General features: G+C 41.9%; 1 protein-coding gene across 1 annotated transcript in view; it reads left to right on the top strand.

Moving 5' to 3' along the window:
• The window catches only part of LOC133234299 (neuronal acetylcholine receptor subunit alpha-7), a 139,615-nt gene that overhangs the window by 98,504 nt on the left and 21,020 nt on the right, over positions 1 to 20,091 (top strand). Inside the window, exons 5-6 of the mRNA XM_061394662.1 lie at positions 14,351 to 14,430; positions 18,773 to 18,940. Of these exons, the coding sequence (XP_061250646.1) occupies positions 14,351 to 14,430; positions 18,773 to 18,940 (248 nt within the window). The remainder of the gene's footprint in view (positions 1 to 14,350; positions 14,431 to 18,772; positions 18,941 to 20,091) is intronic.

Below are 20,091 nucleotides of genomic sequence, written 5' to 3'. Positions count from 1 at the left end.
GTATGTATGTGCACGTGCTCAGTAATGTTCAACTCTTTGTGACCCCATGGGCTATAGCCCTCCAGGCTCCTCTGTCTATGGAATCTTCCAGGCAAGATTACTGGATCCATTTCCTCCTCCAGGAGATCTTCCTGATCCAGGGATCAAACCTGCATCTCCTGTATCTGTTATATTTGCAGGTGGATTCTTTACCACTGACCCACCCAGGAAGCTAGTATATATATACACACACATACACTCCCATATACTTATACATATATGTGTGTATAACTGAATCAGGGTGCTGTACACATTATAAATCAATGACACGCCAATGAAATTTTTTTTTTGAAATTTTTTTAAAAATTGAAATCTTGGTAGAAGTATTGAGTGTCAGATGAGACAGTCAAAAGAGTAGAAGCAATTTCCTGGGTTGAATCATAGGCGGTAAAATATGAAATCATATTTTCATATGGGAAATATAAAAGAATAGTGAACAGTTGTGGGAATATCTCACGCTTCTCAGGTGCTTCTCTGTACCAGGTCCTGCAAATATTTTACATATGTTTACAACATTTCTGAGAAGGGTACTGTTATTATTCCTATTTTTCAAATAAGTCAAAAATAGGAAGAGTCATCAAAATAACAGCACAGTATGTCTGAGGTCTGGCAGAAAGCAATATTTGTGGATACATGAACCCCACTCACGAGTGACTCCACACTTATTGACCCTGAGACAGGGATTATGAGTTCCTGTCATGCGAAGGTGCTCCCACGTGCAGTGGCTGGTATTGTAGAAGGAAATAATAGAACATGGGAGAAGTGTTAGGAGATGATTTTTCAGTGTAAAGATAAAATTGTGACCCATATACAGATATGTAAAAAATGGACACATGCTAAAGAATTAATTTTACTCGTAAAACAGGGAACCAGGCAGATGTTAAATCCAATTAAAGGAAAAGTCAAACCAGGACAAATGTATATGAAGTAAAGGTTGAGATGAATTGTAAGTGGACATAAAATGTGTTTATTTAGAGGGCACAGGAAATCAAATCAACAGCAGTGAAATCACTCCCAGGCAACACATAATTTATACATCTCTCCCCTGCCTGCCAGCTTATAAAGAGCTTCCAAAGATCTCAGATGTAGTCCCAGACCTCAGGTAGCCAGCTCAGAGCTGTGTGCTTGTAGAGGATGGGTTTTCCAGTGAAATATGATACTATTTTTTTCTCCAGAAGCCATTTTCGAAAAGAATGGCCGAGAATTTAATAATATTGATGAACAACATAAATCCTCAGTTTCAGGAGATATAAGAAGTCTGAGGAAAGATAAATAACAAGAATGGGCACCTAGACAATTTTACTAAAGCCTGCAGAATGCAGGAAGCTAAGAGATGCTGGAAACACGCAAAGAACAAAAGATAGTTTGTTACAAAAGCATGAAGATTAGACTGACTGCAGGCCTTTTAGAGGCAACAGTCAGAAGCAGAAAAAGATAAGAGTAACATTAAAGTTTGATGGAAAATAATTGCCGACCTAGAATTCTGTACCTGCTAAACATTCTTTGCATGAGGGGCAAAATCAGGACATTTTCAGGAAAAGAAGGACTCAAGAATTATTGTTGCCATGAAGAGGTAAACTGCCTTAATGAAACTATCAGAGTATAGATGTAGGAACAGGGTCTGAGAAGAAATACAGTTAAAAATTCAGGTAAATATAAACAAGTTTGAGCATATGTAATATTAACAGTGAACTTGAGGCTGGGGGTAAAAACAACGTGAGATTAAAATGCTGAGAATAATAAAGCACTGTGTGGATGGTACTTGGAAGTAAACCACTTAGTTGGATATAAGTTGCTCTAGCAGAGCATAGAGTTACCAGCTTTGAGTAAGATATACATGTTAAAAATGTAAGAATCAAAACCATCTGTGATACATTGCTAAGGTCGGGGAAAAAACCCAAATTCTAGATTATTGTATGTAAGGTCCAAAATTTTGTTTAAAATATCTGTGTGTATGCATGTGGTATGCATCTGCATTATATTCAACAAGTGTATCCACATCCATAGAAAAAGTTCAGAAATAAATGGTAAAGAGGTTACCTCTGAATTACAAAATTATGGGTAATTTTAATATTAATTCCTTAAATAATTTCATTAATTATGTTGTACCTACCAAGTGCTTTCCGTTTTCCTTTTTTGTGAATATGCTTTATTTCTGTAATTAGAAAAGAGCAATAAATGTTCATTTTAAAGGGATAAAAAGCATAAGAATAACTATCAGAAGCATAAGAATATTTTTTTAATTTCCAGACAGATGAGAAGCTAGTAGGGAAAGAATAAAGAAAATATGAGAAGCCTAAAGAAACAAGGGAAGTGCAATCAAAGAAAAAGAAATAAAGAGGGCAAAATTAAAGAGTAAGAATAAAACCAAGCATTTTAAGAGACAAGAGAGAGGATTGTCAGTTAGTTAAAAAGACAGAGATTCCCCAACTATCTGTCTATCAAGTATCTATCAGAGGCTTCTTAGGTGGCAGTAGTGATAAAGAACCCGCCTGCCAAAGAAAGAGGCATAACACACTTGGGTTCAACCCCTGGGTCTGGAAGATCTGCTATGGTAAATGGCAATCCACTCCAGTATTCTTGCCTGGAAAATCCCATGAACAGAGGAGCCTGGAAGGCTACATCAATGAGGTCACAAAGAGTCAGACACAGCTGAAGCAACTTAGCCACTACACATCTATCTATCTATGTCTATATCTATCTATATATATATTTAAAAATCCAGCCATACGTTATTTGGATGGAAATAAAGTGTAAGTACACAAGAGGCAAAAAAAAAAAAAAAAGGAAAAGATGTATTTGATTAACAGGAACAAGATAGAATTAAATGACTATGTTTACAACAGGAAAACACACACATACACACACACACACTCATATGCATGCACACTTGCTATAAGAAAAGAGGTACAATTAAGGTTAAAGTTCAAGTAATGAAATTTCTAAAAATATATAACAAATTTCACATGTATACACCTAATAAAATTACTTTGATACAAATGAAAAATTGGTAGATAAATCCATAATTATGATAGAAGATTTTAGTGTACTTTTTTAGTACTTGATAGTTCAAGAAGGGAAAAAAGTGTGTATCAATAGAATTCCACAGTTAACAAGCCTCATCTAATGTAGAGAAATGGATATAGATAGACACAGATAGAGATATGTCCTCAATCTACTGAAAATATATATCTAGAGAACTAAATACCCAAATGTGAATAAAAAAAAAAAAAAAAAACTTTAGTGGGTGTGAATGTGTGAGAGCATGTGTATATATATGTAAGGAGAAATCCATAGCTTTAAATGCTTACATTAGACAGTTCAGTTCAGTCATTCGGTCTTGTCCAACTCCTTGTGACCCCATGGACTGTAGCACGCCAGGCATCCCTGTCCCATCACCAACTCCCTGAGCTTGCTCAAACTCATGTCCATCGAGTTGGTGTTGCCATCCAACCATCTTATACTCTATCGTCCCCCTCTCCTCCTGCCTTCAAGCATCAGGGTCTTTTCTAATGAGTGTGATCTTTTTATCAGGTGGCCAAAATTGGAGCTTCAGCTTCAGCATCAGTCCTTCCAATAAATTCAGGACTGATTTCCTTTAGGATTAACTGGTCTGATTGCTTTGCAGTCCAAGGACCTTTCAAGAGTCTTCTCGAACACCACAGTCCAAAAGCATCAATTCTTAGGTACTCAGCTTTCTTTATGGGCCAACTCTCATATCCATACATAACTACTGGAAAAACCATAGCTTTGACTGGATGGACCTTTGTCAGCAAAGTAATGTCTCTGCTTTTTAATACGCTGTCTGGGTTGGTCATAGCTTTTCTTCCAAGGAGCAAGCGTCTTTTAATTTCATGGCTGCAGTGATTTTGAAGCCCAAGAAAATAAAGTCTTTCGCTGTTTCCATTGTTTCCCCATTTGCTATAAAGTGATAGGACCAGATGCCATGATCTACATTGTTTGAATGTTGAGTTTTAAGCCAGCTTTTTCACTCTCTGCTTTCACTTTCATCAAGAGGCTCTTTAATTCCTCTTCATTTTCTGGCATAAGGGTGATGTCATCTGCATATCTGAGGTTATTGTTATTTCCCCCAGCAGTCTTGATTCTAGCTTGTGCTTCATCCAGCCCGGCATTTCACATGATCTACTCTGCATGTAAGTTAAATAAGCAAGGTGACAATATGCAGCCTGATGTACTCCTTTCCCAAGTTAGAACCAATCCATTGTTCCATGTCTGGTTCTAACTGTTGCTTCTTGACCTACATACAGGTTTCTCAGGAGGCAGGTAAGACGGTCTGGTATTCCCATCTCTTTAAGAATTTCCCACAGTTAGTTGTGATCCACAAGGTTTTAAAAGCAAAATTTGAATTAATTATTAATACCAATCACAAGAACTTAGAAAAATATTATATAAATAAAAAGAAGAATAAAGAAAAGAGTACAGACTTATTAAATGAGAAAAATAAGATAGAAATCAAGAAGGAATAAAGGTTTTAAAAAGGTTTTAAAAAGAACCAATAAAATGAACATGCCTCAGGGAATAATTATCAAGAAAGTAAAGAAGATACAAATAAATGTTTATTAGATATAAAAGAAATCTATAACCATAGATGGCATTTTTAAAATAGAATATTATGGACAACTTTATGGCAATAAATTTGGAAATTTAGCCAGGATTTATTTTTTCTAGAAATATATAAGCTGATTCTAGAGAAAATAGAAAAAATAGTTAACATAATTGAATCTATTTATTTCTTTAAAATATACTTTAGTTTTACATCCCCAGCATAATTGAGAAGGTTCACAGATTTCCCATATACCCCTCCCCCCACACATGCAATGCCTACCCCATTATGAACACCCCCACCAGAGTGGTGTATTAAGAAGCAGAGACGTCACTTTTCTGACAAAGGTCCATCTAGTCAAATCTGTGGGTTTTCCAGTAGTCGTGTATGGATGTGAGAGGTAGACCATAAAGAAGGCTGAGCACCAAAGAATTTATGCTATCAAACTGTGTTGCTGGAGAAGACTCGTAACAGCCCCTTAGACAGCAAGAAGATCCAACCACTCAATCCTACAGGAAATCAGCCCTGAATGTTCATTGGAAGAACTGATGCTGAAGCTGAAACTCCAATATTTTGGCCACCTGATGCAAAGAACTGGCTCATCAGAAAAGACCCTGATTCTGGGAAAGATTGAGGGCAAGAGAAGAAGCGGGCAACAGGATGAGATGGTTGAATGACATCACTGACTCAATGAGCATAAGTTTGGGCAAATCCAAAAGATACTGAAGGACAGGGAAGCCTGGTGTGCTGCAGTCCATGGGATTGCAAAGAGTCAGGCATGACTTAGTGACTGAACAACAATGTTTATTTGTTGCAGTTGATGAGTGACAAATAATTATCACCCTGTGGGGACAGAGCAAATTAGCCAAGATGGCATGTTCAGGCTCTCTGGCCCCACATCTTGTAAATAATGACTGTGTATCAGCTGAGGTCACTTACACCAGTGCACATGCCCATCACAAGCAGGTACTTGCTTGGTCACGAGCTCCTTTGTGCTGTAGGGATATGTGAACTCCACCTGGAAAGTGGCAGCATTACTGCTGCGTCCTGGCTGTCCATTGGGTCAGCCACAAGAGGAGAGAATATAGCGTGTCTACTGCCATGGCTGCTGTGTCAACTAGGAGAGAATACTGTTATGGCTGCTGTGTCAGCCAGGAGAGAGGTGGTGTTGTATTAGGTTATGCTATGGCTGTTGCCAGAAGAGAATAAATGTGTCTGCATTTCCTACAGATCCTCAAGTCTTCTTCTAGCCTCTTAGCTTATGCCTCACCTACCCTGGGTTCAGCGAACAATGTGGACAGTGTGAACAGGATCAGCAATATACACCCAAAGTACATGGTTTACCCTAGGGCTCACTCTTTATGTTGTACATTGTATGGGTGTGGACAAAGGTATAATGACTTGTATCCAGCATTATAGTAGCATACAGAATAGTTTCACTGCCTTAAAAATCTTCTGTGCTCTTCCTGTTCATCCCTTTCTCCCTCCAACTCCTGGAAGCCATTGAACTTTACTGTCTTCATAGTTTTGGCTGGTCTAGAATAAAGATCCAGAGAAGGCAATGGCAACCCACTCCAGTACTCTTGCCTGGAAAATCCCATGGACGGAGGAGCCTGGTAGGCTGCAGTCCATGGGGTCACTAAGAGTCGGACACGACTGAGCAACTTCGCTTTCACTTCTCACTTTCATGCATTGGAGAAGGAAATGGCAACCCACTCCAGTGTTCTTGCCTGGAGAATCCCAGGGACGGGGGAGCCCAGTGGGCTGCCGTCTATGGGGTCGCACAGAGTCGGACACGACTGAAGCAACTTAGCAGCAAGCAGGCAGAATAAAGATCACTTAAAAATATCTTAATAATGGTATGAATTTAAATAAGAAAAGTAAAAGAACAAAACATTGAGAATTAGAAAGGAATATGTTTCAGTGATAAAAATTCACCTGCAATGCAGGAGACACAAGTTCAATTCCTGGGTTGGGAAGATCCCCTGGAGAAGGGAATGGCAACCCACTCCAGTATTCTTGCCTGGGAAATCCCATGGACAGAAGAGTCTGGTGGGCTACAGTCCATAGGGTCGCGGAGAGTCAGACAAGACTTAGCAACTAAACAACAACAAACTAGATTATCATCATTCAGACTCTATGACTTTTTTACATGAAGAACTCTTAGAGACTGTCTAGACAAAATATTTTGGATACAAGTATGAAAATATGAATGTATATCTTTACTCTTGCAACATTTAGAAAATGTAATTAAACATCTTATTTCTAATATCTGCAGGTATTAAAAAATGTCAACTGAAAAATCTAAGACCAAAATAAATGATGAGTTATATATTTATTTCTGGGAAAACGCAATACCATAAAGATGTCAAAATCTCCCAAACTAGTCTGTAAATTTTATATGATTCCAACTGAAGTCTCCACTCAGTCTTCATGGAATTGGACATGAATAAAGGGCCAAGGGATAGGTAAGATAATTTTTAAACAAAGGACAAAGTTGGAGGATTTAGCCTGCCAAATACCAATGTTTCCATACTGTTGTAGTGATTAAAATGATGTTGTCCTGGATCAGAAATAGTCCTTTGTTAATCAAGAAACAAAATTGGGAACCCAGAAACTTGACATATTCCATGGTAACATTTATCCCATATTTATAACACTGTTATTTGTTGCTCAGTTGTGTCCAGCTCTTTGCGACCCCATGGGCTGCAGCACGCCAGGCTTCCCCATCCTTCACCATCTCCTGGAGCTTGCTAAAACTCATGTCCATTGAGTTGGTGATGCCATCCAACCATCTAGTCCTCTGTCATCCCCTTGTCCTCCTGCTTTCAATCTTTCCCAGCATCAGGGTCTTTTCCATTGAGTAGACTCTTTATATCAGATGGCCAAAGTATTGGAGCTTCAGTTTCAACATCAGTCCTTCCCATGAATATTCAGGGTTGATTTCTTTTAGGATTGACTGGTTTGATCTCCTTGCAGTCCAACAGGCTCTCAAGAGTCTTCTCCAGCACCACAGTTCAAAGGCATCAATTCTTTGGTGCTCAGGCTTCTTTATGGTCCAACTCTCACATCCATACATGACTACTGGAAAAACCATAGCTTTGACTATATGGACCTTTGTCCACAAAGTAGTATCTCTGCTTTTTAATATGTTATCTAGGTTTGTCATAGCTTTTCTTCCAAGGAGCAAGCATCCATTATTGTGTTATATTATTTATAACACTGTTGTAACATTGTTATAATCTATGCAGTGTTACATCTGATTGTTATCATTACATCCATGTTATATTCCATGTAACAGTAAATTGGTGATTAAAGAAAAGATATTGATAAATTCTTCTAGAAGCCTCCTGCTAATGCCGAGATCTCTGCCTCCTAGGATCTCTGAAAGGTAGAAACAACCATGAAATTTCAGTTCTGCTCAAGACTTTATGGTCACAATATATGACAAGCCACATTGCTATAATTTGAACCTGTCCTAACACTTCAGAATAAAATATAAAGCAAAATAAAAATACCCAGATAAAGGACTTAACTGGTCATTTTTGAAACAAAATTGATCTTTTCTCTACAGATACTTTTCCTCTGAAATCTAGGCATCAGTGGTGTCTTAACATGTAATTGGCCGCTTTATTTTTTATTAAGAGATTTAAGATAAATGACACCTTCCATTGACAGTTGTTTGAGATAGATGGATTTCCTCTTTTTTCTTCACATACTTTTTGCTTACAATATTTTAAACTTTATTATTTTATTGAGATATAATTAAGGTATATATAAACTACTGTATGTTTACCATGTACAAGGTGTTGATTTGATACACATGTATGTGCCGTGTGCTGAGTCACTTCAGTTGTGTCTGGCGCTTTGTGACCCTGTGGACTGTAGCCTGCCAGGCCCCTCTGTCCATAGCCTGCTAGGTTCCTCTGTCCAGGCTAGAATATTGGAGTAGGTTGCCAGATCCTCCTCCAGGGGATCTTCTCCACCCAGGCATCAAACCTGCGCCACCTGCAGCTCTTGCAGCTTCTGCATTGCAGGCAGATTCCTTACCACTGAGTCACCAGGGAATCCCTGATTCACACTTATATTGCAATGTAATTGCCACTGTAGCATTGCTGACATCTCTATCCTCATCATGTAATCATAATTTCTCTTTTGTGTTAGGAAAATTAAGATCATTTTTGTCTTATCTGCTCTCCCTCTTTCTGTCTTTTGAGGACCATGTGACCTCAGGGGAAACAGTTCTGATGGTGCCCGAGACCCTATTCATGACACTCCTCACCTCAGGAGCCCGCAGTGTGCTCTTGGCAGCAGTGTATTGGCCCTGGGTTTTTGCTCAGAGGTGGGGGTCGGTGCTGCCAGGTGAGATAAGCAGAGACTGCACTGAGCTGGGATTGGAGGGCTCTGCTTCCAGTGCCAGGAGCACTTCCCAGGGCCGGATCTGGCACTGTGTTACACCCTGGGGATGAGGAGGAGGGAGCCATCTTAGCCCAGACCACCAGGGTTCACTTGTGCCCCCTGGGCTCTGCCTGCCTGTGCTGCTGGACATCTGGAAGCACAGTTTGAAATCCTCCTGTAAGGATGGGCCCTTGGGTCCTGCAGGCACAGCCACTGATGGTTTGCTCTCAAGCCCCTGTAGTACTTGCCTTGCTGCCTAGGGCAGCATCTCACTCACCCCTGCTCCAACCACACCTTACCTTCGTGAAGCCTCCCTTGGTCCAGTCTATCTCCAGGCGTGTGACCAGACTGCACTTTCTGCTGGCAACACCCTCACCTTTCCACTTTTGAGCCTTCTGTGCATCTTTAGAGCCCTTCCAGGAGTCCTCTGACTGATGATGTAGGACCCGCACCTTCAATATTGGGGTTAAATAACCCTCCCTCTCCATGAGCACCTCTCGGTGGGGGTGCCCAGCTCATCTATCCATCACTAGCTGAACAGGGACCACGGCAGCCAGAGAGAAGAGTTTTTGAGGGGAGTGAAGAGCCATGTGCCAGGGTTGTCAAAAGCTCTGAGGGTGCACCCTGTTTTCCAGTAGTCAAGAAAAAATACAAATGTTTGACCAGTTCCTGAAACTTTAATACAGAAGGTTTCATATGCACACCAGCACAGAGAAAGAAAATGAGTTATATGGGCCCCCCCGGCCTCCAGGGTGACCAGAGTCTGCTGCCTACAAAGGCTGTGGTGCCACGTGTCCTGGACATTCCTGGTGGTGTCGCCTTTCAGGTCCTTGACATAGTTTTGGTTACTCGTGTTTCAGAGGGACTTTTCATCCCCTTCCTGTTTTCAGACTCAGATTTCAGCACAGGACCCCTTTTCAAACAAAGTTTATCTCCAGCCCTAATGGTGAAAACAGATAAAGTGGTATTGGCACATAATTATTACCAGAATTACTTTTATATAATTTACATATAAAATCAATTTGCCTGTGGGAAAGAACCTAAAACTTCCACAATGAGTATTAAGATATGAATTTTGATAATGACGACAGTGGTACAGTTCCATTTATCTCAGTATTCTATTTTGGTTGAACCATATTCAGAAATCACTGAGTCACAAAGGTAAGCTGTTGCTAATCGTAACAGATTTTTATCTTTTTACCTACTTGCCCTGTGATCTCTAGAGTCTCTTCAGTTAAATTGATTCAAATCCGTGAAGAAGGAGCTGTGTGTATGTTTTTCATCCAAAATTAATCACTAACAGTTGCCCACAGTCTTTATTATAACTATAAAAATTAGACAGGATGACACCCAAGCTTAAAATAAGCAAAGCTCTGCCAGCATCACACTGTGCTTTCTGCCTTTGTTGCTACAGAGGTGGGAAGAGATGTCAAGGCAGATGCAGGTTCTATGCTGGAATTGTAGGATCAAATGTGAATTGTTTTAATAGAGTAATACTGCAAACCTGAAATCTTACTGGATGACTCATTTCCAAGAGTTCCAAATACATGCAATATTCATGGCAAGAGGAGTCTTAAGCTAAACTTTCCCAGGTAAAGTAGTCAAACGGGCCATGTTAATGAATACATTGAGTGTCTGAAGAGTTAAGATTTTGAAAACAGTTGTTTGAGTGTGTTTGGATTTTTATTTGTATTTTGAAACACAAGGAAAAGAAACTTGGAATCAAACACTTATAGAAACCTGAAGCACCTCCACAGAATCTTGGAGTTCCAGAGACCCTGATCTAAAAAGCAGGGTAAAATCCAGGGTGAGTTTGTGAAGGCCCACGTGCTCAGCTATTTGGCACCCAGTCACTGTTGGTATCTTATTAGGACACCTGGGTACAGGCTGCTGTCAAGCAAAGAATATTTAAATCTTGAGCCTTCTTCTTCCTCTCTCCCTGAATGTATGTACAAGTGAGGGAGTGGATGTGACCTTCATCTAGGAGGATTATCATTTTATCATAGCTTGGTCTCCTCCTTCCTTTCAGCAGCATCACATTTTTTATCTTCAAACCAAAGCTAGCTTGTACAGTTTTTCCTGAAGTTTCTGGTGCTGTTTTTTAATTAAAGATTTTTTAAAACAATGAGTCCTTCATCAAATCTGTGGTGTTTTCCATCTTGTTGTTTCTTCTGTTCATTACTCTGAATCCACTTTACTCTCTTCAGAGACCCCTCATATCTTGCTGTAATTTGGACCCCCAACCCTTTTACTAGACCCTCTACACAGTTCACAAACTGGAATCAAGATTGCCGGGAGAAATATCAATAACCTCAGATATGCAGATGACATGACCCTTATGGCAGAAAGTGAAGAGGAACTCAAAAGCCTCTTGATGAAAGTGAAAGTGGAGAGTGAAAAAGTTGGCTTCAAGCTCAACATTCAGAAAACGAAGATCATGGCATCTGGTCCCACCACGTCATGGGAAATAGATGGGGAAACAGTGGAAACAGTGTCAGACTTTATTTTTCTGGGCTCCAAAATCACTACAGATGGTGACTGCAGCCATGAAATTAAGACGCTTATTCCTTGGAAGGAAAGTTATGACCAACCTAGATAGCATATTCAAAAGCAGAGACATTACTTTGCCAACAAGGGTTCGTCTAGTCAAGGCTATGGTTTTTCCTGTGGTCATGTATGGATGTGAGAGTTGGACTGTGAAGAAGGCTGAGCGCCGAAGAATTGCTGCTTTTGAACTGTGGTGTTGGAGAAGACTCTTGAGAGTCCCTTGGACTGCAAGGAGATCCAACCAGTCCATTCTGAAGGAGATCAGCCCCGGGATTTCTTTGGAAGGAATGATGCTAAAGCTGAAACTCCAGTACTTTGGCCACCTCATGCGAAGAGTTGACTCATTGGAAAAGACTCTGATGGTGGGAGGGATTGGGGGCAGGAGGAGAAGGGGATGACAGAGGATGAGATGGCTGGATGGCATCACTGACTCAATGGACGTGAGTCTGGGTGAACTCTGGGAGTTGGTGATGGACAGGGAGGCCTGGCGTGCTGCGATTCATGGGGTCACAAAGAGTATCTGATCTACACAGTTCATCCTGAAAATCCCTTTTCTGGATCTTTAAGTTTAGTCTGAAAGTCTGTTTCTTCTTCTTTAGTGTTCACCCTCATTTTTCTGGAGCTGATGATCAAGTCCATGGCCAAGAAAATATACATAAGAAACACCTGAATGTTCTTGAAAACACCGTGTTTTTTTTTTTGGTCTTCATACTTTAGGGGTTTCCTTCAGCTCTAAAATTTCTCCATGTGATTTCTCTCCCTCCCACTCCCTTGATGTTTCCTCCACTAATGTTGAGTGAATTTCCTCAGCCTTTACTTTAAGACCCTCATCCCTTCTGTCTTCTATTTCATCTCAGTGATTCTTACCAGCCAAACCTCCCACCCATTTTTAAATATATATTTCATAGATCATATTTAACTTCCATATTGCCCTCTGTTTTTCTAAATGCAGTATCCATTTGAATTTTTATGAGGGTATTACTTTTTTTATTTTTTGAAAGGATTTTATTTTTTATTTTCTTTTCAATAAAGGATTTTCATTTATTTTTGAATGAAAGGATTTTTCATTCCTTTCATTGTCAGTTTCTTCTTGGGTCTTTCTTATCTCTATCCTTGACTGTGTCACAATGAAGCCTGTCTTCAGACATCTTGTGATGGTGACTTTCCCCTTTAGAGAATGCTGGAGACAGAAAAGACTGCAGAGGCTCTGGAGACATGGGCAGCCCATAGCAGAGGTCCTCCAGTTGCTAAAAGGAGGGGAATTTAACTCATGGTGCTGGTACCATGACTGGCTGCCTACATTTTCTTAAGGCCGTTTAGTTTTTATTCACACATAGGGCAGGATGTGAAGAGTTAACTCATTGCAAAAGACTCTGATGCTGGGAGGGATTGGCGGCGGGAGGAAAAGGGGACGACAGAGCATGAGATGGCTGGATGGCATCACCAACTCAATGGACGTGAGTTTGAGTGAACTCCGGGAGTTGGTGATGGACAGGGAGGCCTGGCGTGCTGCAATTCATGGGGTCGCGAAGAGTTGGACATGACTGAGCGACTAAACTGAACTGAACTGAGGGCAGTTATTTTAAGGATATGTTTTAATCAGGTATGGTAAGATGCAGACACAGAAGTAATGAAGGAAGGAAGTTTATTAGATACTCACAGTTCCCTAGAAACAGGAGGCTTGCTCGCCACACAGGGCCACACAGGGAAGCACCAGAGTCAATCAGAAGGCAGAGGGCTTGGGGAGAAGACGTGCTCAAAAGCCTTTATTGTGGTTTCCACAGGGAAGCAGTGAGGCAAGGTAAGCATGGCTAGAACTTGGAATGCTTTCAGCAGGCTCTGATGCATATGGCTTGTTGCTATTTGTCTGGTGTCTACCCCTGGGGTGATTAGGGTGGGTGGATGGTGGCCAGGAGATAAGAGCTCCATAAAGGAGCTAGTTGGGGTGTGGGCTCTGGATTAGTTGGTTTTCATTTGATTGAGTTGTTTGCTATCTCCAGGAATTGGCTAATCTGGGGCAGTGGGGTGATGGGGACAGTCCCTCCAGGGTCAGCAAGGCCCCAGATGTCAAAGTGTCAGAACACAGAAAGTGAAAGACCTGGTTAAGGGCTCTGGGTCTTAATAATTTTTTCCTTCCTGTTTTGTGTGCCTTCTTTAACCAGGTTGGTCACTGCTGTCTGGAGGAGGTTCTGAGCATGGTTAGGGGTGCGGCTGGGGTGCATTTATCTTCACTTGAACCTGATTCTGTTTTCTCCACCTGTCATCACCAGTCCTGGAGCCTGGTACCCCTAAAGGCTGCCCAGCTCCCCTGGGCACCTGCAGCCTCAGTCACTCAAGATGGATTTATCAAGCACCGTCTGAGCTTTGGACCCATTCATGGGGCTGAAACTAGAGCCTTGAATACAGTGGGTCCAAATCCCACTCTTCTGGGCTGATAGAGAGGCACTTTGCTCCCCCACCTCCCTACACTCTTGTCTCCTGTAGATAGATTGAAATGTCTCATCTGTAATGACCTCCTAAGTTGTCTTCAGGTTTCATTTTTGCTAAGAGCTTTGTTTTACATGCATATGGAAAAAATCAGCATCCCTGTGAAATGGAGGAGGGCATTGGCCCCATCCCCCTGTCCTCTGGGAAGACCTTCCAGGTCAGCCCCACATGGGGCTCTCGCACTGCTGCCAGCTGCCCCACCTGAAAGCAACAGCCTTTCTCAGAACTTCTCAGACCATGGGAACAACCACCCCAAGGGCATGGGGAACCCACTGTCTGGCCGGCTTGGTTCATGGATCCTTCTCTTGTTTCTAGTGCTGATGAACGGTTTGATGCTACGTTCCACACCAATGTGTTAGTGAATTCTTCTGGGCACTGCCAGTACCTCCCTCCAGGTAAGCACCACTCCCTTTGTCCCCTGCATTTAGACAGTGTGAAAGGAGGTTGGGGTGCCCAGTGGTGCCCCCAGGGGCAGCAGCTAGCTCTGTGCTCTGGGCATCCTTAGCTATCACACATGCCTGCTGCTTTTGCCTTCTTCTCCTCCACGCCCCTGTATATTCCCTGAATGTGGCAATGCTGTCTTCCTGGGGTTTTTTTTTTTTTTTTTGGTCTTGGGATCATGGCTCAAGCTGTCTTTGCCAACACATGCCCTCTGTCCTTTTTGTCTGTCTTGTGTTCTCTAAATTTCTTTCACAACTGAAACAAGTCTCCTTTGTTAGGTCACTTCCATCCTCCTTACAATCTGCAAGCTAATCCCTTGGCCATTTCTTCCCTTACAACCCCAATTTTCTTTCCCACTGCACTGGATACCTGGGCAGGTGCTGCCCTCCAGGTGTTGACCTTGCTGGGCTGGCTTCTTGAGTGTGCACAGTAAAGCCCAGCACATCTTGCTGGTGAGATCTGATGGTTTCTCACATCTTAGAGGTGAGATCTGATGGTTTCTTCCTGAAAGCGTGTCTCTTCTTCTCAGACAGCTGATGGATAACTGCTTCCTTGGATTGAATCTCCTCTCACCAGCCCATCATTCCTATCAGTTCGCAGGGCCCTGGGCCACTCATGAGTAGCCATGTGGTGGGAGACTTGGGCTTCATGGCCTTGAGATACTAACAGATTTTTAAAAAACCTTCTGGATGGTTTTTCACATGTTCTTTCCCAGAGTTATTTCCCCTACTGCAACTGTTTGTTTAACTTCCTGCTCCCAGGCAGCCTGCAGCCACCTCCCACCTCACTACCAGCCCACATACCACACACACATACTGCATAACACACACACACACCCCACATGAATACACATTACCCACCATCCGCATACATACACACACCACACCACACAAATAGACACATTACACAAAAGCATACCACACACTACACACTCTACATATTGCACACACACACACACATATATACACACACACAGCGCTCACAGTAGAGCTGGCTTTGCCTACTGGGTGGTGGTTTTTGTGCTGTTCCGGGTTAACAGAGGATAAGCACCCCAAAAGAAGGAGCTGTGTTTATTCCTATTAGAACCACCACTCATCAACCAGGAGCCTGGCCCACGTGGAGGTAAACAAACGTGTGAGGGACTGAACCGGTCATAAGCAGACACCATCCACTGTTGTCTGCGGAGATGGAAGGACTTCAGACTTTCAGGTTTTCTGTCTTACAGCTTGTGCTTTCTTGCTTCTTCCTCAACCCCTCCTCGCCTCCCTCAGGCCTTGCAAACCTTCTTCCTAACACAGAGCTCGGAGAGGGTCTTCCATCACTGTACACTCTTTTACAGCAGACCTAGAAGCTGTATCTTTTATCATGAGGGCTATTGTGGAAAATGATCTCCAGCAGTCATCCATGTAGAAGAATATGGGGCTGTGGGTTGTATTGAAGGTTGGGGTCATTTTCAGCCACAGGAGCAGCACTCCTGACCCACGAGTCCTCTGTACGCCAGCCCCTCTGGGCCCCGTGCCTGTGTCCCAGCCTCCACGGCCCCTGGAGTCCATCAGGAGGGCACACTGAGCTTTGACTGTGGGAGTCTCCCCTACCCTGGCTGGAGAGTGTGGGGCAGTCTGGTTTGGGCAGCAAGCCTTTACCTGGGGTCACATAGACCTGTCTGGGAAGCTGCTCTGCTCTAGCAACTGAACAGGCAAAAGGTGTTTCAAGTGGAAGCTTTGAAATAGACTTGGTTATGAAATGACTTTTTTTCCCGTCACAGTTTTATTTTTTAACAGCATTATTGAGGTATTATAAATTACATTATTGATACGTATTATAAATTAGATATCATACAACTGACCCATTTTAGGTAGATGATTCAATGATATTTAGTAAATTGACAGAGTTTTAGGACCACGACTACAATCTAGTTCTAGAACATTTGCCATCACCCCCCTAAAGATCCCTTTTGCCTGTTTGCAGTTAATCCCCACCTTCACTGCCAGCCGCCGGCAACCACTGACCTGCTTACTGTCTCTAGAGAGTCTCTTTTTCTGGTCATTTCATAGAAATGGAATATTACAGCTACAGAGTTCATTTTCTACCGGCAATGAGGGTTTCAGGGGATCTAGCCCAATAATGAGGGCAGTGTCTGTAATGACTTCCAGATTCCTGCAGACATTGGATGTGATGCTGCAAATCCCATTTAAAGAGACTTGAGGAGACAGGAAATCTATTATCCTTTCACAGTTTGGTTGTGGGTGAAGGGGTCCCTGAGTCCCTTCCTCCACTCACTTGTTTTTTTCAGCTATGCTCTGAGTTTTGAGGCATTTCCTTTCTCTAATTCGGAGAAGGCAATGGCACTCCACTCCAGTACTCTTGCCTGGAAAATCCCATGGATGGAGGAGCCTGGTAGGCTCCAGACCATGGGGTCGCTAAGAGTCGGGCACGACTGAGCGACTTCACTTTCACTTTTCACTTTGGTGCATTGGAGAAGGAAATGGCAACCCACTCCAGTATTCTTGCCTGAAGAATCCCAGGGATAGAGGAGCCTAGTGGGCTGCCGTCTATGGGGTCGCACAGAGTCGGACACGACTGAAGTGACTGCTATTAGCAGTAGCAGCAGCAGATTTATAGAGCACTGCCCTGTCCCTGAGAACACTGGGACCCTTAGCTATTTGTGCCATCACTGCCTTCTGGTCCTTCTCTGGACAGCAGGGAGCACTTGGGCATAAAAGGGCATAAAAGCCCACTGGAGTGGGCTTATCTCAGTGACGTGCTAGGAAACTCCCTGCCAACTTGTCCTGTCCTTTTCAGTGGAAACTAATTTTTGTCCAAACACTACCTCCTCATCTAAAACCTGTTATTTTTGTTCTGTTTATAATCTAGAAGTCAAGCGAGTTAAAATTATCTTCCACATATATTTCTAGATAAACCAAATATTTCCTCAATTTTTAATATAAAGAAAATGCTCCTTCCACTCCTCACCAAACACACACACACACACACACACACAGCTTTCAGAGTCTGTTTCTAAGCACTTCATTATTTTTATCAGCTTGTATTGGATTTTTTAACATTCTTTACATGTCCCTCACTGTTTAGAATTTGGAGATGCACGTGCTTGGCATGAGAAAGTTTACAGAACATTTAATTTTTTGCACAGAAATCTCTCAGAATAGAAGACCAGGGAATTGCTGTGCGTTTTTTTTCCAGCATTATCGAGGTGTAGTTGACAAATGTATATATCATATATACATTCACACATATATACATATACATATGTGTGTGTATATATGATATATATATCTGTGTCACATATATATGTATATATATACATGGGTTCGATCCCTGGGTTGGGAAGATCCCTTGGAGGAGGGCATGGCAACCCACTCCAGAATCCCATGGACAGAGGAGCCTGGCAGGCTACAATCTATAGAGTCGCAAAGAGTTAGACACAATTGAAGTGACTTAGCATGAATGCACTTATATGTAAGTGTGTGTGTGTGTATGATATGTTTACACATGCATACACACACACATGCATACATGTTGTGAAACCATTTATTTCAACGATCAGATTAATTAACATACCCCTCACCTCACATAGTTAATTTTAGGCATACTTGAAATTTTAACTATAGTCATGGTGCTATATATTAGATCCTCACAGTGAATCCTCCTCTTACAACTGAAAGTTTGTACCCTTTGATCAACTTCTCCCCCATTTCTGCCACCCTCCAGCCCTTGGCAATCACTATTCTGCTCTCTGTTTCTGAGTTCAAATTTATTTTTTTCAAATTCTTCACGTAAATGATATTATACAGGAAGTGTCTTTCTGTGTCTGACTTATTTCACTTAGCATAAGGTCCTCCAGGTTCATCCATGTTGTTGCAAATGGCAAGATTTTCATCTTTTTAAAGGCCGAATAATAATAATCATCAGGGATATATTATATTGCATATAATCCATATAAATTTAATTATAGATAAATATATTTTTTATTTTATCTATTTATCCATCAACAAACACTTAAGTTGTTTTTATGTCTTGACTGTTGTGAGTAATGCTGCAGTGAATATGGGTGCAGATAGCTTTTTTTTTTTTTTTTTCCAGATAGCTCTTTAAGATACCGATTTTGTTTCCTTTGAATGCATATGCAGGAGTGGGATTACAAGATCATATTTAGTTCTATTTATAATTTTTTGAGGAGCCTCTGTACTGTTTCCATAGTGGCTGCACCAATTTGCATTCCCACCAACAGCTGTGTGTCTGTAACACAGGTCTTGGTCTGTCTTATTGCCCATGTAGGCATCTTTAAGAGCTCCTGCTACATCGACGTGCGCTGGTTCCCCTTTGATGTGCAGCAGTGCAAACTGAAGTTTGGGTCCTGGTCTTATGGAGGATGGTCCTTGGATCTGCAAATGCAGGAGGCAGACATCAGCGGCTATATCCCAAATGGAGAATGGGACCTTGTGGGTAAGCCCAGAAATACTGGCAACCTAGAAGGAAGCTGCTTTATTACTGTACTGACTTAAAAAGGTTGGGATTTTCCACTCTGCTTTTTAGCATGAGCATTTACTGAACCCTGCAGCATTCTCCATGATTTACTGAGAGCTCTAGGCTTAGACACACACAAAAAAACAATTGGAAAATTCAGTGCTTTCCATGAGGAACTTGCAGTTATGGTAAGGTCAGTGCAAGTATGGGCATCTGTGTATCACTCAGATCTGCTCCATCCCTAAAATCAGGTAGGACAGCAAATTGCAGTTGATGAGAACCTATATTTAATGATTTAAATAGAAAAACAATAATTATGTTTATAATGGTATTGAGTTTACAGTGTATTGGAGAAGGCAGTGGCACCCCACTCCAGTACTCTTGCCTGGAAAATCACATGGACGGGGGAACCTGGCAGGCTGCAGTCCATGGATCGCTAAGAGTCAGACACTACTGAGAGACTTCACTTTCACTTTTCACTTTCATGCATTGGAGAAGGAAATGGCAATCCACTCCAGTGTTCTTGCCTGGAGAATACCAGGGATGGGGAAGCCTGGTGGGCTGCCATCTATGGGGTCGTATAGAGTCGGACATGACTGAAGTGACTTAGCAGTTACAGTGTATTATTTATAATCATGGTGTCTTAGTCCATTCCGACTATTGTAACAGAATGCCATAGACCAGGTGGCTTATAAACAACAGACATTTATTTCTCAAAGTTGGGAGACTAAGGGCTCAAGATCAATGGGTTGGCAGACTCTGTCTGGTGAGGACCTGCTTCCTGGTTCATAGACAAGTGTCTTCAGGCTGTGTCCTCGCATGGCAAAAGGGACAGGAGATCTCTCTAGGGTTCCTTTTATAAGGGCACTAATCCCATTCTTGAGGCTCCCTCTATAACCTAATCACCACCTAAGGCGCTCACCTCCAAATAACCATCACTATGGAGGTTAGGATTTCAGCATGTGAACTTTAGGGGGACACAGTCAGTAGCATGTGTAATTCAAATATGTAAAAAAATCTTCCAGTTCAGCAGTGAAGCTATGTTGAGAGGGCCAGTTTGACACGGTTGCGGAAATAGACATATCTAACACTGCCAAAGCCAGAAGTACCGCCCGAAGACATAGTGAACC

The sequence above is a fragment of the Bos javanicus genome, chromosome 21, assembly GCF_032452875.1.
Source record: "Bos javanicus breed banteng chromosome 21, ARS-OSU_banteng_1.0, whole genome shotgun sequence".
Taxonomy (NCBI): domain Eukaryota; kingdom Metazoa; phylum Chordata; class Mammalia; order Artiodactyla; family Bovidae; genus Bos; species Bos javanicus.
This window is presented reverse-complemented; position numbering and strand designations above follow the sequence as displayed.